Source organism: Durio zibethinus, chromosome 10, assembly GCF_047325235.1.
Source record: "Durio zibethinus cultivar Kanyao isolate XHJ-2024 chromosome 10, ASM4732523v1, whole genome shotgun sequence".
Classification (NCBI taxonomy): domain Eukaryota; kingdom Viridiplantae; phylum Streptophyta; class Magnoliopsida; order Malvales; family Malvaceae; genus Durio; species Durio zibethinus.
The window spans coordinates 26,687,156-26,704,759 of NC_143171.1; the positions used below are offsets into that span (position 1 = coordinate 26,687,156).

A 17,604-nucleotide genomic window follows, 5' to 3' on the forward strand; every position below is an offset into this window, starting at 1 on the left:
TTCTTTGGCTGTTAAATTCTGGGAAATACAGGGAAGTATAGCAAAATTTTCAACTCTGCATTTCAAAAGCCAATAACCCCACATGGAAGCAGGTGGAAACAGTGTGATTACTCAGGTTGAGAACTAGATTAAGTGCATGGATAAAGGCATCATCTGATATAAAATAAGACTCACCATTAACATTTCATTTCCAAAACCCTCAAAAAAAGGCATCTTTCTAGCTAGTTTCATGATTATTATACGTATATCCCCCTCCTTCAATTCATCAACATCTCCCCATGTTTCCAGGTTCACAATCACCTAAATTAAGTTTCTTATTAAACTATACAAAAACTTGAAGATCGGCTCCTCATTGACAAAAGTAAAACAGAATCAGGTAAATCCTGGACCACCAACACTGAAGAACGAGAAAAAAGGATTGGAACTTTGAAACCCAGAACACAGAATAAGAATAAATATGTATAAATTTAACCTGAAGTGACAATTGATACAAGACAAGTATACATCTTTTCAAAAGATCTTCAGAACCCCAGAAAGAATTCAGTAAAAAGAAACCAAAGTTAACCACCTCAGATAATAATAACAGCTCAAAAACTCAGTTAACAGCATCACACCTGCGCCTAATCTCTCCTTTCCTCCCAATCTTGATCCCGTAAACACTGAGCTTCTGCAAAGCTCTAGCAAAATCTTGAAAGAACTTGTTCTGATCCTTTGCATACAATTCCACAAAAGGCTTTGTTCTAGGATCATTATACAACCCATGATCTGATTTCAAAACCCCCAAACCCTTTGGTAAATTCTGAAAATACAAGTTATCAAACTTGTTGGGAGTCATAATATCATTAAAAACAGATAAAGTTGGGTTATTTGGATAATCTGAACACGCTTGTTTCAATGCTTGAGCAAACCTTGGATTGTATTGGGTATCATTGCCAACATTTGAGCTAAACTCTTTGCAATGAGAAAACCCAATTGTGTGTGCACCACTTAAGGCCACCATTTCTTGAATACTGAACCCTCTTGCAGCAAAAAGATCGATAATTTGTGACATATCCATATTGGGTTTAGGCAGTTGCCCTTCTATTGTAGAAGCTTGAGAAAATCTTGAATCTTTACGTCCGAGATAGACATTATAATACGGGCCACCAACCATAGTCACAAGGTCACGGGCAGCGACAGCAATGATATCAGCGCAAGAGACTGTGTTAGGACAGGAGAGTTCCAGGGCTGTCTTGGCACGTACAATGAGGTCAAAGGGATCTCCAGGGAGAGAAAGGTTGATGTCGGCGTCGCGTTCAGCTTTGTTGAATGCCGTAGAGGTGATGAGAATGGAACCGTCACATCCGTTAGAGAGACAATCATGGAAGAAGAGGCGAAGTGTTCCTGCAGCTGTTGTGGGACTGGTGATTTGCTTGTTGGTTATGGTTTCTTGCATGATTTTGTTGAAACTTGGACAGGTTTTGGAGTAGTAATCTAAGCTTAACCTTGATTCACAAAGCAATGCGGTGGAGGTTAGTAAGATGAGGACAACCAGCAGCGACGGCGGCGACAGCGGTGGTAATGACGGTGCCATTGGCTGACCTTAGTTAGGCGGAGCCGAGCTTTGAGGAAGAGAGAGAGAAGCAAGGAGCTGCTTTTAGCTTTGAGCTGGAAACAGGGCAAAAGGAAACTTGGGTAGATAAGAAAATATCGGACAAGATATTTTAACTGCTGTTATTTTTGCTGTTTTACTGTTTTACTGAATTAAGTAATCCACTAATCACGGGATGTATGCCGGAGGGGGGGGGGGGGGGGGAAGGGGTCCACTTAGAATTGGATGTACGCCGGGCGGGAAGGGGTCCACTTAGTTTTATGCGTGTGATGAAATCTCAGCCGTTGATAAATGGGTATTATAGTTAAAGGGTAATTAAAAAAAGTTTTTTTTTTAGAAAAATAAAAATATGCAAATAAGACATAATTTATGAGATCAAAAGAAAGAGTAGATTTACTTATAATTATGATATAATAAATTAATTAAGCTTAAATTCACTTTTATTAAAAATTTAAAAAAATTAAATTAATTGAGCTATTTGAATTTAACTTTGTTAAACATGAATAATAATCATCATCGACTTAAGACAAATCTTCGGAATTTAGCTTGTATTTGAGTTATTAGTTGATAAAAATTTGTATCCGATTTTAAAAATATTATCTATTTTGATTTAAAATTTATATAATTTTATATTATAAAAAATATTTTATAAATTTAAATTTAAATTTTTATTTATATATTATAATAAAATTTTATAATATTTCGGGAAGAAATTGAAGTATGATAACCAAAACTTGTACCACGTTCATTGAATTGTACTTATGTCTCGTATGAATGAAAAATCAAGACTTTGATGTTAAAATTTACTTGCACCATATACTTTGAAAGAGGAAAATCAAATTGTTTTATTTATGTGGTTAGGGTAGATTGATCTTATAGCTTTAGGGGATATGAAAATGAAATAGTGTTATGGAATTGGAGTATGGTGGGGTTGTGGGCCAGCAGTGACCATCAAACGGTTATCATTCAACTGGATTTTGTATAGATTTTTGTGATTTTGGATTGAAAGAAATTAAGGAAACAAAATCATTTTGATTCTCCATAAAAGAAATGAAGAAACCAAAAGAAAGTGTGGGAAAAGAGGTGAAAGGAGGCAGCAAAGCAACGGTGTATCTTTGGTCGATCACATGAAGGATCATGGTTTGGCCACCAGCAATTTGTTGTTTTTGTTTCCTTCGAGTCAAGAGTTCTTTGTTTAGTGTCTCAGGAGGATTCATCATCTTTTCTCATATAAAAAAAAATGAAAAGAAAAACCCAAGTTTTTAATTATCCTTCACAATCATATTTTTTGATTTTTAATTATAGATCAAAATAAATTAAATTATTTGAATTCGATCCGAATGATGAGTCGATATCAAATATAAATTAAGTTTTATCTTTGTTTATCAATTAAATTTAAAAATATGTATAAATTTTATTAATATTAACAAACGTTTTAAGAACGAAGCTAAATTTTATATGAAACTCAAAATTAATTTGAATTTGATTAAATGAGTATATATACATTTCTTCAAATAATTAAGATGCATAACACCTAGAGTAGGTTCCTTGCCATGAACTTGAGTTACATATGTGATTACTTGGAGAATAGCTAAAGATGTTAAAATGAACTTTGAAGTAGAAAATTCGTTAAAAAAAGTTTAGATTCAGACTTATTTGAATTCGATTTGATAGAAAAAAAATTAAAAACTTGAATTAAAGACAAGTTGAACTTAAAAATTTTAAATTCGAAATGATTGGAACAAAATTCAAATCAAAACTCAATTTAAATTTTGAAAAAATCATGTACTGTCCTTCCTGTGTTCTTTGCTGATTGCTTCCCTGGTCTTGTGAAAGATACAAAGGAAATTTCCATTTCCTGGAAAATAAATTCCCATCTCCAAGAAAAGCTGTCTCTCAAATTCTCAATATCTTCACCTACATTTTTCCTTTTCAACTAATTCAATGCCAGATTGTACCATCAAGTTGAAAAATTAAAAATATGCATGGGTCTTAGGAGGGAGAAAATAAAGATCAAAATTCCAAAAATTCCATTGTCATTTTGACCATAAAATCAACAAAGATTAGGTAACATTTTTTTTGTAAGGGTTGTTTTCTATTGCATGTGCTTGTTGGTCCCAATGAAAGCTCATTGGCATTCTGCCATTCAAACACAGCTATTTATTGCCAAGAGGATGACCCCACCTGTTACAATGTATCACCATTGATTCTGTTGGCATCTTCATCAGGTAAAGCTAGTGATGAGATGATAAGATTTTTTTGTTGTTTCCAAGTTTAGGTAATAATAATAGATGTGTTGATGTGAAGGATTATATAACAGCTTTCAATCATTTCTTTTTAAACAAAGTTTAAAGATTTTTTAATCTATTTTTTTTTTTTAAATTTGTTATATTTATTTATTCAATCAATAAGATTAATTTTCACGATCGACAAGTTAATACATTCTTGATCATCACATCACCATAAGAGGAGATCAACATCTAAATTCTTCGATACGAAAGTGGGTTCGCTCTTGTCAAAGAAAAATCATCTAACTAATTTTATTAACATCTCATCGAGACATCACTTTACAACAAATCAATTGATTTTTAATTATTTAAGATTATTAAATGCAATTTACATTCACTTATATGATTTTTTGGAGCTTCATGGAAAATTATTATCAACTATTAATTGTGCTTGTCACATCATCATCCTTACCTTATATATAAGATATAAAGGAGGCTTAAATATAGATCTAATAATCTCAAATATAACATGGTGATATGATATCAAAATTATTAAAATAAAAGATACAAAAATGACATAGTTTAAAATTTTAACAAAAATTATAAATTAATTTAATAAAATAAAAAATATATATTTTATGTTTTCGCGTCGACACAATCAATGTGATATTATTTTTATATAAAACATAACATGATTATTCGAATTATCAATATTTTTAAAGATACACGAATTATCAAATCTATATAAATATAATATGAACTAAGAATCCTTTTCCCTTAAACTAATTGCATATTCTTTGCAATTTCCCTTCTCCCTCACCAATACCTTAAATATTTGACTGATTTAAGCGTTAAAGTACGTTATGAAAAACCAACTTCAATGCCTCTTGACATGCTTTTCTACTGCAGGTTCAAACCATTCTTTGCGCAAGCTCCAGATCACTGCTCATTTTATCAACACCTAATACACCATCAACAAAATCCATAGATTAGATTAAGATGGATAGAAAACCAACAAAAGAAAAAAAGAGGTGGAATAAAGGTCAATATGCCTTTGGATCCTGACTAATCCTGAAACAAGAATACCCAAGAGAAACAAAGCTGTGAAAACTGTATACAGGTGATATTTACAATTTTCTATGAAATCAGTCAATGGTGAATTGTGGTAAAGGTTCTATAATCTTCTCATACTCTTTTCGCCATTGCATAAAGCTGCTGTCTTTCGAGAAAATTTCTGAAGATGCTGAAGACTTCTTGATTTGTTCCATAGCATAGATCTCAAAATTCATTAGGTTCTGTCTCGACGACTCTTTTTCTGTGATGACACAAGCACCTGAATTTTCCAGTGATTTGCAGCATATCCTAGCCTCTTCTACATGTGCCCAAAAGCAAGAATCATCTGTTAAGAGTAACATCCACATTTTTTTTCTTCTTGATTTTCATAGTAAAGCCACTTTTTTTTTTTTCAACTTCCTTCAGCCACTGCTCCGGCTTGATGTAATGATTACATAGTTCTTTTGGCCAATCCTGTAGTAATCAGCTATATCAAGTGGCTCAATCATTCTTCTATAATATTCTTTTCTCTGATTTGATTTGGTTTCTCAGTTTTAGCCAAAGCTAGTTGATCGCAGCCCTCCCTCAAGTCCACAAGAAAAAAAACAAACCATAACTACATTTCTTTTTGAATCTAATACTTCCTACATTTCAAATGTATGTCATTTTTTTTTTCAGTTTGTTTTGATTCTTTGTTTAATCTAAAAATTATCCGACCAGAAAAGACAGAAAAAAAAAGCTTGAGCTTTTTATGTTAAAAAGAAAAAAAGGCCTAAGCTATAGAGTTGATTGGGTTGGCTTGGATTCTATGTTTGGGCCTCACATAGTTAGTTTTAAAAGAAATAGGGCTAAGACATATGCCTCACATCACTAGTTTTTGGGCAACAAGTTCAAAAGATTGTTGCATAATAGCCTTGTTATTGTGCGCTTAAAAAAAAAAAAAAACCTACATTTTTTCTATTTAAATATTGGTTTAATATAACTTGTTTAATGATGGAAAAAAAAATACCTTGTTTAATTTGATAATTCTCATTATTTTTCTTCAGTACTTTAATTTCTTATTGTTAGAGTTTGTTTTTAATACAATTTTAGTGAAGTTTTTTAATTTCATAAACGAAATTAAAAGACTAATACGTGTTTTTATTTTTTGAACATACCCTAAAAATGTGTCAACATGCTAATCTCGTTGTATGGAGTTTCTCTTTCGTGTTTAATATAATATTTTACTGTAAATTATATGATTTATATTAAATAAGAAGAGTGTTAATACATGAAGGGCAAATTGCAAACATGACACTAAACAGGTTTTATTAGCTGAAATACTGCAACGTAAATCACTCTAGAATAGGAAAAAATACTACGATAGGACACTCAAATCACCACTTTCAGGACAAAGAAAGAAATAGCAACACTAATGGCTTCAGCCAGCAATGCTGGAAATGATTCAAGGGCTTGGTGCAGCCCTAGGGGTCGGAGCAGGTGCCCAGCTAGAGGCTTCTGCTGCTGCAGAATTCATGGTTAACATTGAGGAGGCAAACCATAGAGTGAAATGTACAGCAGCCTCGTTGAAATCCGTGAGCTTTGCTGCCTTCTCAATGGAGCTGTAATATTTTTTATAATGCTACTGACTATCATCGTGTTAAATGTTCTGTGGTACTATACCTATTTATATACATTGATTTCTGTATTAATAGCAGCAAACTAACCTATCCTCGTTGCATAGAAGACATTCAGCATCTGACAATTAGGTGAAACCAATGAATATTTTCTTGTCTTTAAGCCATGAGGTCAAGCACAAGTAAGCCAGAAGGCATGAAACCAACAGAAAAAAAAAAAGAAAAACTTGTGACCATGGTTTTTTTAGCGTTTCCGTATGGGTAACAATAACAAGAAAAGCATAGCAGCTTGCTTTGTTGCTTTCTAATGGTTAAACAGGTGCCAGTTCCTTGTTTTTCTCCTCTTTGATTCCAGTTTCCGGTAAATTGGCACAGAACAGCCATTGACGCCAAAAACTTGGCCTATTTTTCACTACCACGATTTGAAATGAATGTGGCTCATTTGATTCCGGGAGCATATGATGATTCCCTCTTTATTTGCAATTGTGCCTTATGGGGATTCTGAGGTGCTTGAAAAATATCAATTTATAGCAAATTATATTTACTTGGAACTGAAATTTCCGTTAGCAACAACAAAGGGGAATTCACTATATATTATTATCTTTAATTAACATAATTAATAGCCTCTAGGAGTAGAAACGAAAACATCACAGGAAAACCATTAATTTTCTCCCATCTCTAAAAACTTATTACTGCATTCTTCTAGATAAAGCATATAGAAACATCAGGAATTGTCGTTTGGATTTGTTTTTCAAGGACACTTGGGCTTGTTACGGTGAGTTTTCATATCAGTGTAACACTTGCCACACATTTCTCTGTTGCCATATGTCCCAGGTGGAACACATTTGCATCTATCACAGCATGTGATGCATGCTCTCAAGCATATGTTAGTCCTTGAATGCAGTTTGCACCTTTGCCCACATAAAGGGATGCAATCTGCCCAACACGTTAGAAAATAAATGAATTTCCCGAAGTTATGGGAAGCAGATATTAGCTTTTACTATGGTAAGGGGAAAAGATAGTTTTTACCCTTTCTTGTCCTAACAGGTGGCAATGGTGGACTTGGTGGCTTGTAAGGGGGTGTAGGAGCTGGTGGAGGCTTGTAAGGGGGTGCTGGAGCTGTTGGTGGCTTGGTTGGAGGCACTGGAGTTGTTGGTGGCTTGTATGGCGGTGAGGGAGTTGGGGGTTTATATGGGGGAGTAGGGGCCTGGATTGGTGGTGCAGGAGTTGGGGGTTTATATGGGGGAGTAGGAGGCTTGACTGGGGGTGCAGGAGTTGGCGGTTTATAGGGGGGAGTGGGAGGCTTGACCGGAGGTGCAGGAGTTGGGGGCTTATAGGGGGGAGAGGGAGGCTTGACCGGAGGTGCAGGAGTTGGGGGCTTATAGGGGGGAGAGGGAGGCTTGACCGGAGGTGCAGGAGTTGGGGGCTTATAGGGGGGAGAGGGAGGCTTGACCGGAGGTGCAGGAGTCGGGGGTTTATAGGGGGGAGTGGAAGGCTTAACCGGAGGTGCAGGAGTTGGGGGTTTATAGGGGGGAGTGGGGGCCGTGACTGCGGGTACAGGAGTTGGAGCTTTGGATGGGGGTGCAGCGGTGGGTTCCTTCACTGGGACAGGAGTTGGTGCTGGTACTGCAACAACATATTTAATCTGCAGAGTAATATGCAACAATTTTAGTTTAACTATGAAAGCTGAATACCTCATCTAGAAGTTCTTGTTTGCAGAACAGAATCCTAGCCAAGGTTACTACTAAAGCAAAACTCCGGTATGTTCAGCAGATATATGATGAACTACACAAGTTCCTTTCTTAATATGATTTCTTTTTTTCTTTTGCTTGATACTGCCCATTAGTCCATTAGCAAAAGATTGTACAATGTACAACTTTTGGTGAATGCAAATGCAGTTTTTAAAATAAAGAAAGAAGGGTGTTAATGAATATTATCCAGTTAATGTAAACTTGACAAGACAAATACAAAAATGTTTAAAAAAATCACCTCAAGCTTCTCTTCTTCCTCATTAATGGATGCAACCTACAAAAACAAGAAGATATCTTTGAGTTAGATGACATTAACAACTAACAAGCTTGGGCTTGGGTGTAAAGAGAAGGTAAGTGGCCATATACACTTGTGGAAACTAGCAGAAGAGTGACCAATAGAAACAGCAGAGCTTTGGAAGCCATGGTGAGTGTGGGAAACAAGAAGGGTCAGAAAAAGTGGGAGAAACTTTGCTAGGTACTACTCAGTACTCACACCACTCTTGATGCCTCACTTGGAAACTGACTTGTGGTTTAAATAGAGTTTGGGGCGGTGAAGAAAAAGCTATATTTACTTGGTTCATAAATGTTGCTTGCCAGCTTCACCATATCACTGATGGCATTAGTTAAGGCTTACTGTCCAAAAATTCTTAAGGGTTAAACCCCACACTCCCCAAGGACTCTGTCTCACAAAGTGGTTTTTCTAATTTCCTCATAGGAGTCTGTTATCTATATGTACTTTATTAACCAGCAAACGAGGTCTGTCTTTTTGAGACTTGGGTCATAAGCAGCCAGCCTCCATGACTTAAAATATGGAAAGAAATCTAACCATCCTGGTTTGGTTGATTTGGTTGCTGTAAAATATGAAACAAATTGGAGTACCCTTTGACTTCAAAATAACATTTTGGATGAAGTGTGATAACAATTCAATTTGATTAGGATATTTTTCTCATATTTTATACGTGTACAGAGCCCATGTTGTCCCTTAAAAAGCTGGAATTTTTTAGCATAGCCTAGGTGTATGAAATTTTTTCACACTTCATGCTGCTAATCCTACGTGTTGTAGAAAGAAGAAATCGAGGTTAATGTATTAGACTTTGTAAATCTAGCAAGTTACTGTTTTTGGTTTTTCTTATGTTGGACTTGAGGACACTTTATGAGCTGAAAAGCTTCAAAAAGTGACTTATCGTAATCATTGTACCCTTGTCTTGATGGATCGTGGATGCTGTCTTTTACATGAAATGAAGCATGTTTTTTGCATTACAATCCAATTAAGCAGTTGTTTACTTTCACTATCAAATGTTTTAAACTGTTTCAGATTTTCAGAGTTTCCAACCAGTCCAAGCTTGAAAGCCTGTCATTACAACTGGACTGAATCTTCCCTCATCAGGCCAATTTAAAATTGACAAATAGTGCAATGCAAGTGGGATTATTTATTTTCTTCTTTACATGTGACATCACATGTCATGAAAAAATGGTCAGAATGGATAAGTTTGATTAGATTCATCAGATGGGCATGACCTAGGAAGATCATTCATCCCATCCTTCTCCAAAAAGGAAAGAGAAACAGAAACAAAAAAATGATAAATAAACAGAAAATTTTCATAGCATATTTCTCTTTGATCCAAAATCCAATAATTTTGGAATTTGTATGGAATGGTCATGTTGTACTGCAATTTGATGAAATTCTTCTAGAAAAGGACATCTCCTCTTTGTTATGGAGTAGACATTTGCTGCTGCAGCTGCATGAGATGCGACAATATATGTTTTACTTTAGGATGGTGATGGCATCCAATGCTTCTTTTTTCAGAGGCTGACCCTTAAACTCTAAAGGGATCAAAGAAATATCAATGAAACTTGTTTGGTTATGAGACAAAAATCTATCAAATCTTCATGGTTTAGGGCCCTTTTCTGAGAAGTTGCATGTGGATCCTAAGTTGATGTTGAGTCAAAAAATGTAATGACAAAGTTCTGAATGATTGGCTGCATAATTTTAATATCACTAAAGCAGTCAAGTATTTATGCATTTATGCATTTCTTTGTGTGGGCTCAAAACATCTACCATGAAGTTGCTGTGAGGCCTATCTTATCTGCCTTGTTAATGGCATCAGGCTTATTGCCATAAAAATTGACTTCCAAGCAATTATATGGAATGTTGAGTTAAACAAATTGAATCTCAAACTCAACAATGGTTACTTTAAGGCATGAAAATCAGACTAATAAAATTTTAAGTTCATCTTCATCACTGTTATCTTACTTCCAGTAAAATTGAGATTCTGAGTCAAAGCATCAATTTTAATCTAGCAATAATTATGTAATCTATTGATAAAATATTAAATTAAATGTGATTTATTGATAAAATATGAAAATTTTAATTTTAGTAATTAGATATCAAATTCTGATGATTTGGAATACTAAAAAAACCAGTTTTAATCCTAATATTGGCTTCCTGTAAAGGATAAATTACATGAAAGCAATACTTGCCCTTAAGTTGCAGCCATTGTTGGAATTGGATAAGAAGCTATCATACTAGTTTTTCTCATGCAATATATCAAAACAAGACTCTGGGGGTGACTCCTCTCTACAAAGAAAAAATATATTATCTGAAACAGTGGTAGGGTATGTATTTAGACCATGCTTTGGCCACTTATTGACAAGACATAAGACAAACGAGTACCGAAAACATCATTATACATGCCCATGGCCCAGATTGAGATCGAATCTACCAGTTTTTCCAGGTTTTACCCAAATCAATGTACCTGCATCTGAAGTATGAGCTGGTTTTTTAGGTCCCAGTTAAACAGTTGAACAGCTTGATATTGTAAGATTTTTTAAGTTAAAAGTTATTATTCATATCACAAGAAAAGGAAAAGGACATGCACTCCCCGAAAAATGAAAGAGCATGACATGGATTTCTTGCAAGTAACTCAAGGTTTGCACATATGATTTGTTGAGGTACAAAGCAGATAAAAAGTAACAACCTTGGCATTTGTTACTTCAGAATTGAAGAGGTTGATGCGATATTTTCACACGGCATATAAAGGTCGAAGGACAAAGCTAAAAGGTACAGCATAGTAGTACTGCAGCAGGCTCTTATTTTCAGAAAACTCCAGGGTCATCATTACTGGGCTAGTAGCTGCCAGCTAGAACTTTGCTGTGCTGCTTTCGTGTTGTTGTCAAGATCTTCATTCACTTCCATTAGAGTAGGTTCAATTATTTTCCTTGTCAAACTTTTTTTTTATTTGCCGTACAAAATTAAAAAAGGAGTTAGTACAAGGCATTTGGTCCGCCACTCTTCATGCTATTTAATATTTAACCACTGTCAACCGTTTTTAAATTTGAATGACCTGATTTAGTTTTGATAATCTCTAAATCAAGTTGCTTTGTTTTGTTTATATTTCCTAGAAAATTTTTTTTTCCAAATATTCAAACCCTAGAATCAGACAATTAACAATTGCAAAGTCAATGTACTTCCTCTACTTTGTTGTGTCAGAGATGTTTAATCCAGTAGGTAATGCAAGGTAGTGGGTCCTAGAGGTAAACAGTGACCCGAGAAATGGGTGGTATATGTAAATCCCAGGATGATGCAAGGGGCGAACTTCATATTTGCATGCTGTTAACAAGGTTGACTTGACTCTTGTATCTTGATGAATTCTTTACATTGAACAAATAAAACTTCATTTACGAGTAGTATAGTATTCACAGGAAGACCAGACACTTAAAATCCTTCCACCAAAGAAATATCTGCACAGCTCCATTTGACTCTATGAAGCTATTTGTATTGACACTCGTGAATGTAATGCAGAATCAAGTTGCTACATAGCCTCAATTTCGTATATGCATACATAAAACTATGCATATATGTATGTATGTATGTATTTGAGATGTGTTTGAGTGATGAGAGCAATTACAGTGGACCAGGTGATGAGTTGGAGTGGGACATGGGCTGGGGCCTGGAGCTTTCTTCGGGGACAAGGTCTATGGCATGATCAGATTAGGGGCCTTTATTGGACATGAGTTAGTTCTAACGAGTATGACAAGACGAACAAATTCTATGGTTGACTTGATAACTTGAGCATAACTAAGGAAATTGGCGACTCAGAACATTTCAGAGGCAAGCTTATTTTCTTTTGTGGTACATTTAAAATACTAAGGGTTGTGATAAAAGGATTAGTGATTACAAGTTTATAACATCTTCCATAAATGAATGCCTGCAACCATGCAGTAATGCTTCCTGCAGGATATTTGCAGCGTTAGGACCAGCAAGGACATTATGCAAGTTAATGAATCTTGGCTCTAGAATGAATAACATAGCTCCCCAAGCCATTGCTTGACAGATGAAATGGAACCGAAAAGAGCTTCAGATCAGCTTTTCTTAATTGGCATTAATGGAGAACAAAACCACAAATGCCTCTGCTTATTTCTCTATTACATTAATAATGTGACAGCTCAAGGCGTTTATGCAAAGGCTTACAGATAATTTTGAAAAAAAATTCGATATCAAGAATATGATGTTTTCATGTTAACTATAATTTGTGATTAAAAGGGGGGAAAAAAAAAAGAAAAGAGAGAGAGATAACAAAAAGGAGCTGAGGACTTCAAAGATACAAATTCTTCTCTTTTGTAGTTTTTGCAATCTAAATACATGATCTAGGCAAGAACATCCTCTTCATCATCGAAACTCAAATTCAATGTTTGTAACTTGAATCCTGCACCTTGTATGATCTCAACCAAATTGGAAGCCACTCCTGTAGCTTGAACTGTTGTCTGTTTTGTTAACTGAGAAGGAGAATAAAAGGGTCATTGCCGATGTTGCAAGTACTGAAATCTCTTGCTAAAGTTACACATAAATTGGAATGAGTCAAATGTGGATAACTCTGTGAATAAAACATGGGCTGGTACAGGAATATGCATGAAAACCCTGGATATTAGTAGTCAGTTTTTACCTAAGGGTCTCATAGAAAATCTAATGTTGCATGAAAAGTTTGATTAAGAATCAGGAAGAAAGGAAAAGCCCACATTCCATCACATATATCAGAATGTATCATTATTGTTTGTTTGACCATGAAATTAAGCTTTATGTCCACACAGATCAAAGAATTTGCTCATGGGAAATCTTGAATTTGAAGACATATCAAGCAACAACTAACTAACACTGATGAAGACGAATCAAGCAACAACTAATTAATACTAACCTCAACCATACCAATACCCTCAAGGATTTGAACCTTCAAGTTGGAAATGCCTTCAATTTCCTAAAAGGAGCAAATAAATCATCCAATTTCCATGATTTATACTCAAACAAAATTAAAGGACCTGCCATTAAGAATATCGAAGGAAATATAGTTGTACAAATAAACAGATAAAATTAGCTTTTCTTGTTTGTTTTTGGTTGACAACACTTATGGGAGGGAAGCAGGAGCAGGAAAGTAAAATGTGAAATCTAGCCCCACAGGAAGCCATTCTCTAAGGGATTGAGTGAAACACTAGCCCAAGCTCTGCACTCCAGATATAGAATTAGCTGAAACAAGACATTAGATTCTTCCCCTTCGTCATGGAAGTAGAGATCAGTATCAATTTGAAGATAAATCCATCAACCTGCCTATCACAAATGATCATATGGTCTGCAAAAGGTAAAACCTAAAGTTTCATGTTGCTATAATTTTCTTTATATCTAGACCAAATTAACATTTGAATTCAGAGCTAAGAGCAAGATATCCTATAGGCTCAGACTTATATTTGTGGCATGCCTAAACAGTTTAACCTCAAAATCAGCTAAACATAAAACATTCAACTCAGTTCCCTCCCATCTTTCATCTTCGGGTTAGAACGGACAATACTTCGTAGGTTGAATGCAAGTCTCCATACACTTACTACATCTCTTAGCAAAAAATTCAGTAAGCTAGCACAAAACAATGGAAAACTAAAGCAGTGAATGGTCTCATCAATTCCTTAGATAAGAAAGAAGGAAAGGAAGGGGTCTTTTGGCATCAACATGCCATACATAATTTATGCTAATAAGGGAAAAGAAGGAAGTGAGAAAATAAGCTTGGGGAAAACATGCCTCAGTATCCCAAATACACGAATAAAACAATAATCAGAAGGTTAAAAGTACCTCTAATGCTTTAGTCACTTTTGTAATTTCAGCTTCATTCAAGGTTCCATCTGCCTTCAAGCAATCAAGATTGATTATCAGTGACCTATTAATAAACAGGTCAACCATACAGATAAAAATTCAAGCCAAACTAGTCAAAAGGAACCAATTCTTGCTCAATTTCAAAAAATTCGAACTCTATGCACTAAGTACTAGAAAGATGTAAACGTAGGAGAGATTCTTCAAGTAACTAGCAAAAATTTTTTACTTCTCCAGAATTCAGTAGCAGATAGAAACTTATCCAGAAAGAAACATTTAAGCAGATATTGCTCAATTTCAAAACGCAGTCAATCTCCAAAGCAACCATATGAGAAATGTAACAACAATTCCTCATTCTTTATCAACTTCTACAAAGAAGGCTTTTATCTAATAACTATCAAAAGAATGAAACTTTACAAGAGTAACAAAATAAAACTCAAAACCCAAACTTATGTCACTCAATCAACAAAACTTTGTTACATCAAAAGAGGGTCTTTGATAGTTAACACATATAAAAGAAGCCGGCTCTGACTAACTAACAGAAACAGTATAAAAAACCCAGACCTGGAAATACATTCTGAGAGCGTCTGAAGGAGAGACAGGGACAGAAACTGACTCTTGTTCTTCAGACGAAGCTGTTTTATCTTCTTCTTGTTGTTCTTGTTTAGGAACAGCTGCTTCTTCTTCAGCAGACTTCAGTTTCCAAATCCCATACAGATTTTTGTCCTTCTTGAAGGATAAAGATAAGTTGTTGAAAGAAAAGCTGCAGACTTTGGTCTGAAAATGGATAGAGTTCAGATAAAAGGAGAGTCTTTCAGGAGTGTTGAAATGGGTTTTGGAGATTAAACATAGAGGAGTTGAAAATGCCGGTAGTGTTGCCATTTTTCTAGTTGGTCTTTCTTATTTGTGGTTTTGGGTTGAGAACTCAACTGAGCAGTGGAACAGTTTTTCTTTGTTGCGTTATCTGAAGCAGAATTCCGAAGAAGAGGGTGTTCTGATTACGTTTTTGTTGGGCCTTTTGTCTCTCCCAGTCTCCATGGGTAAGGGGTTTACTGTTGTGCGTGTTTGGACCAAACATTTGGTATGCAATGGATATGGGTCATTCATCCTGTCTATTCTTTCCTATTTTAATTGTGTGAGCTAGAAACTTGAAATGCTAAGCACAATTAGACTTGGCTTGGCTATGCCTACTTTTGGCAGCCAAGTCATTTTTTTTAAAAAAAAATTTTGGATGAAATTTATTAGATGATTATTTTTATATAATTAACAAAGTTTAGTGAATTTATTGATATAAATTAAAAAATTTTTTGAGCTAGGACATGGCTTCCAATCAATTACCTAAAAATGGGTGTAATGAGAGGATAACAAAAGGATACAAATGAAAAAGCAAATTTAGGGGAGAAATAAAGGAAATATAATGAAAATGCATTATGTTGGTTATATTATTAAAATTATAAAATGAAAATAAAAATCCATACATAAAAGATTCTTCTAATGCTCTTGGCATAAATATTTAAGAATTTAGTTCGCTCAATTATTTTTAAGAGATTTAAAGATAACAGATCTATTAATAGAAAAAACCTGTTATCTTAGTTAATATTTGAGTCCCCATTCCTGCCTAAATAAGTGCATGCATGTGTTTGAAATCAAGATTTTTTGAAGGCTCCAACAATTCACCCACCCATTGAGTTTTGAATCCCAGTCCCAGCTTTGCCTTTTAATTCTTTATCACAGCTTTTACTACTTCACCTTTTTTTTTTCATGTAAAAGTGAAGAAGTTCAACTTGACTTTATGGCTTGGCAAGTAGCAACAAGAAGTTTGATTTAGGAAGAAATTAGAAAAACCATTGGCAGTTGCAAACTAAAGGAAGTTGTTTTTCACATTAAACAAAAGACTTCAACCTTTTAAGATATGGCCTTATGGCACAACAAAAGTTTATACAAGAAAAAAAAAAGGCAATTCAACTTTATTATTATTATTTTTCTCCTGTTTTACCCCAGTACACCAATTGCACCGGTTGATTGCCCGTTTTGAATTCTTGATGATCATCCAATTTTCAGACAATGGTCAGGAGGTACCGAATACAACATTCCGAAGAGAAAATCCAATACCAAGTGTAGATGAAGAAGAATTGTTGCCTCCATTGTCACCAATCACCATTTAATTGCCACCATTACTGGAATCATCACCCAGCAAACTTTGCACAAAATTCTGGCCAACTTGTTGTGCTGCGCCTTCTACAAAGCTCCCAAGAACAACATTCATCAAAGTGTTTCTTGACATGGTTGTTCCATTGTTTTGGCTCTGAGGCTGCATGTAAGATTGATTATTCATTTGTACAGGCGCGTTTCTATACTGCAAATTGTTTTGAGCTGGTCCTGGAAATGAAGTCCATGGCTGAAACTGGATATTTGCTTGTCTAGGCGTGCTTGTAAAAGTTGCAATATTTGCACAAGTCAAATGGACATCAAATTCACATATACTACATCGATATAGCCAATGGTTTGACCCAACCTGATGGCAGACATCACAAGAGAAGCCTTTGGTTTGGTAAGGAGGGTAAAAGAAGAGTTGAAGCTGGCAAGGATGAGTTTGGTGGTGTAGAAAAAGTGGCTTGGAAGCACAGATGGTGTGGATGTCAAAATCACACTGATCGCAATGGTAGTTGAAGCCATGGCCGTGTTGACCACAGGCATCACAGCTGAAATAGCCGATGGGGTAGGCAGGGGTTGGGAGGAGGCTCAGAGAGTGGCCAGGATGGGCTGGATGGGTGATGAGTTGAGGCAGTTGACTGCAGGATGTATGTAGGGTGAAGTTACAGGGTTTGCAAGTGTACATCCATCCGGAGGATTGGAGCTTGCAGCCTGAACATGGAGTGATGTTAAGAGTCTGAGGGTTGGTTAGCTCTAGCAGATGGGGATGGCTAAAGTGCTGGATGTGTAGATCATTACCTAGCTTTCCCATCTCTCTACCATGGAAAAGGAAGAGTACACCAAATGAAAGTGTTCAATTGATATAGCTCAAAAAGAGACAAGGTGGTTGACTTCCAAGGGCATCTAAAATCAATGGAACGCGTTTTTCTTCGCGCTCTTTGGTTTCGTAAATCTTTAAACATTTCAAAGAAAGGTGGAGTGGAAAAAAACAAGCGGCTTGCCGAAACAAATAGTTCGATCAGCTGTTGGAAATTTTGCATTAAGTTTGTAGTTAGTGAGAGGAAATTTGCCATTTCACATT

The 17,604-nt window shown here is 35.4% G+C and overlaps 4 protein-coding genes and 1 pseudogene across 5 annotated transcripts; all 5 read right to left on the reverse strand.

Moving 5' to 3' along the window:
• Nucleotides 1–436: 436 nt before the first annotated feature.
• On the reverse strand, nt 437–1,660 carry LOC111292679 (peroxidase 63-like). The gene has a single exon (XM_022885176.2). It carries the CDS (start codon nt 1,571–1,573, stop codon nt 596–598), a length of 978 nt encoding a protein of 325 aa, XP_022740911.1. The 5' UTR covers nt 1,574–1,660; the 3' UTR covers nt 437–595.
• Nucleotides 1,661–4,599: 2,939 nt separating this feature from the next.
• On the reverse strand, nt 4,600–5,543 carry LOC149516624 (senescence-associated carboxylesterase 101-like). 2 transcript variants are annotated; one of them, XR_016345987.1, is made up of 2 exons: nt 4,951–5,543; nt 4,600–4,780 (listed from the first exon to the last, which is right to left on the reverse strand). XR_016345987.1 is itself a non-coding variant. In XM_089767334.1 (2 exons), the coding sequence occupies exons 1-2, from the start codon at nt 5,238–5,240 to the stop codon at nt 4,774–4,776; spliced, it is 237 nt and encodes a 78-aa protein (XP_089623460.1). In that variant the 5' UTR covers nt 5,241–5,543; the 3' UTR covers nt 4,600–4,773. The 2 variants fall into 2 exon arrangements, 1 of the variants encoding a protein (XP_089623460.1); XM_089767334.1 differs by having other exon boundaries at nt 5,011–5,543.
• A 1,508-nt stretch (nt 5,544–7,051) lies between these two features.
• On the reverse strand, nt 7,052–8,763 carry LOC111292750 (uncharacterized). Its single transcript, XM_022885285.2, has 4 exons — nt 8,606–8,763; nt 8,478–8,513; nt 7,518–8,133; nt 7,052–7,424 (listed from the first exon to the last, which is right to left on the reverse strand). Exons 1-4 carry the CDS (start codon nt 8,660–8,662, stop codon nt 7,240–7,242), a joined length of 894 nt encoding a protein of 297 aa, XP_022741020.1. The 5' UTR covers nt 8,663–8,763; the 3' UTR covers nt 7,052–7,239.
• A 3,816-nt stretch (nt 8,764–12,579) lies between these two features.
• LOC111292618 (uncharacterized) lies at nt 12,580–15,487 on the reverse strand. The gene is made up of 4 exons (XM_022885075.2): nt 14,934–15,487; nt 14,352–14,405; nt 13,432–13,491; nt 12,580–13,015 (listed from the first exon to the last, which is right to left on the reverse strand). Exons 1-4 carry the CDS (start codon nt 15,249–15,251, stop codon nt 12,887–12,889), a joined length of 561 nt encoding a protein of 186 aa, XP_022740810.1. The 5' UTR covers nt 15,252–15,487; the 3' UTR covers nt 12,580–12,886.
• Nucleotides 15,488–16,223: 736 nt separating this feature from the next.
• Nucleotides 16,224–17,406, reverse strand: LOC111291945 (protein VACUOLELESS GAMETOPHYTES-like; annotated as a pseudogene).
• Nucleotides 17,407–17,604: the final 198 nt, after the last annotated feature.

Coding starts and splice junctions, on each gene's coding strand:
- LOC111292750 (XM_022885285.2), bottom strand. CDS start 8,662: ATGGCTTCCAAAGCTCTGCTGTTTCTATTGGTCACTCTTCTGCTAGTT. Junction 8,514..8,605: donor TTCTGCTAGTTTCCACAAGT/GTATATGGCCAC, acceptor TTGTTTTTGTAG/GTTGCATCCATTAATGAGGA. Junction 7,425..7,517: donor ACCTGTTAGGACAAGAAAGG/GTAAAAACTATC, acceptor CGTGTTGGGCAG/ATTGCATCCCTTTATGTGGG.
- LOC149516624 (XM_089767334.1), bottom strand. CDS start 5,240: ATGTGGATGTTACTCTTAACAGATGATTCTTGCTTTTGGGCACATGTA.
- LOC111292679 (XM_022885176.2), bottom strand. CDS start 1,573: ATGGCACCGTCATTACCACCGCTGTCGCCGCCGTCGCTGCTGGTTGTC.
- LOC111292618 (XM_022885075.2), bottom strand. CDS start 15,251: ATGGCAACACTACCGGCATTTTCAACTCCTCTATGTTTAATCTCCAAA. Junction 14,406..14,933: donor CTCTCAGAATGTATTTCCAG/GTCTGGGTTTTT, acceptor GATTGCTTGAAG/GCAGATGGAACCTTGAATGA. Junction 13,016..13,431: donor AGGGTATTGGTATGGTTGAG/GTTAGTATTAAT, acceptor TCTCCTTCTCAG/TTAACAAAACAGACAACAGT.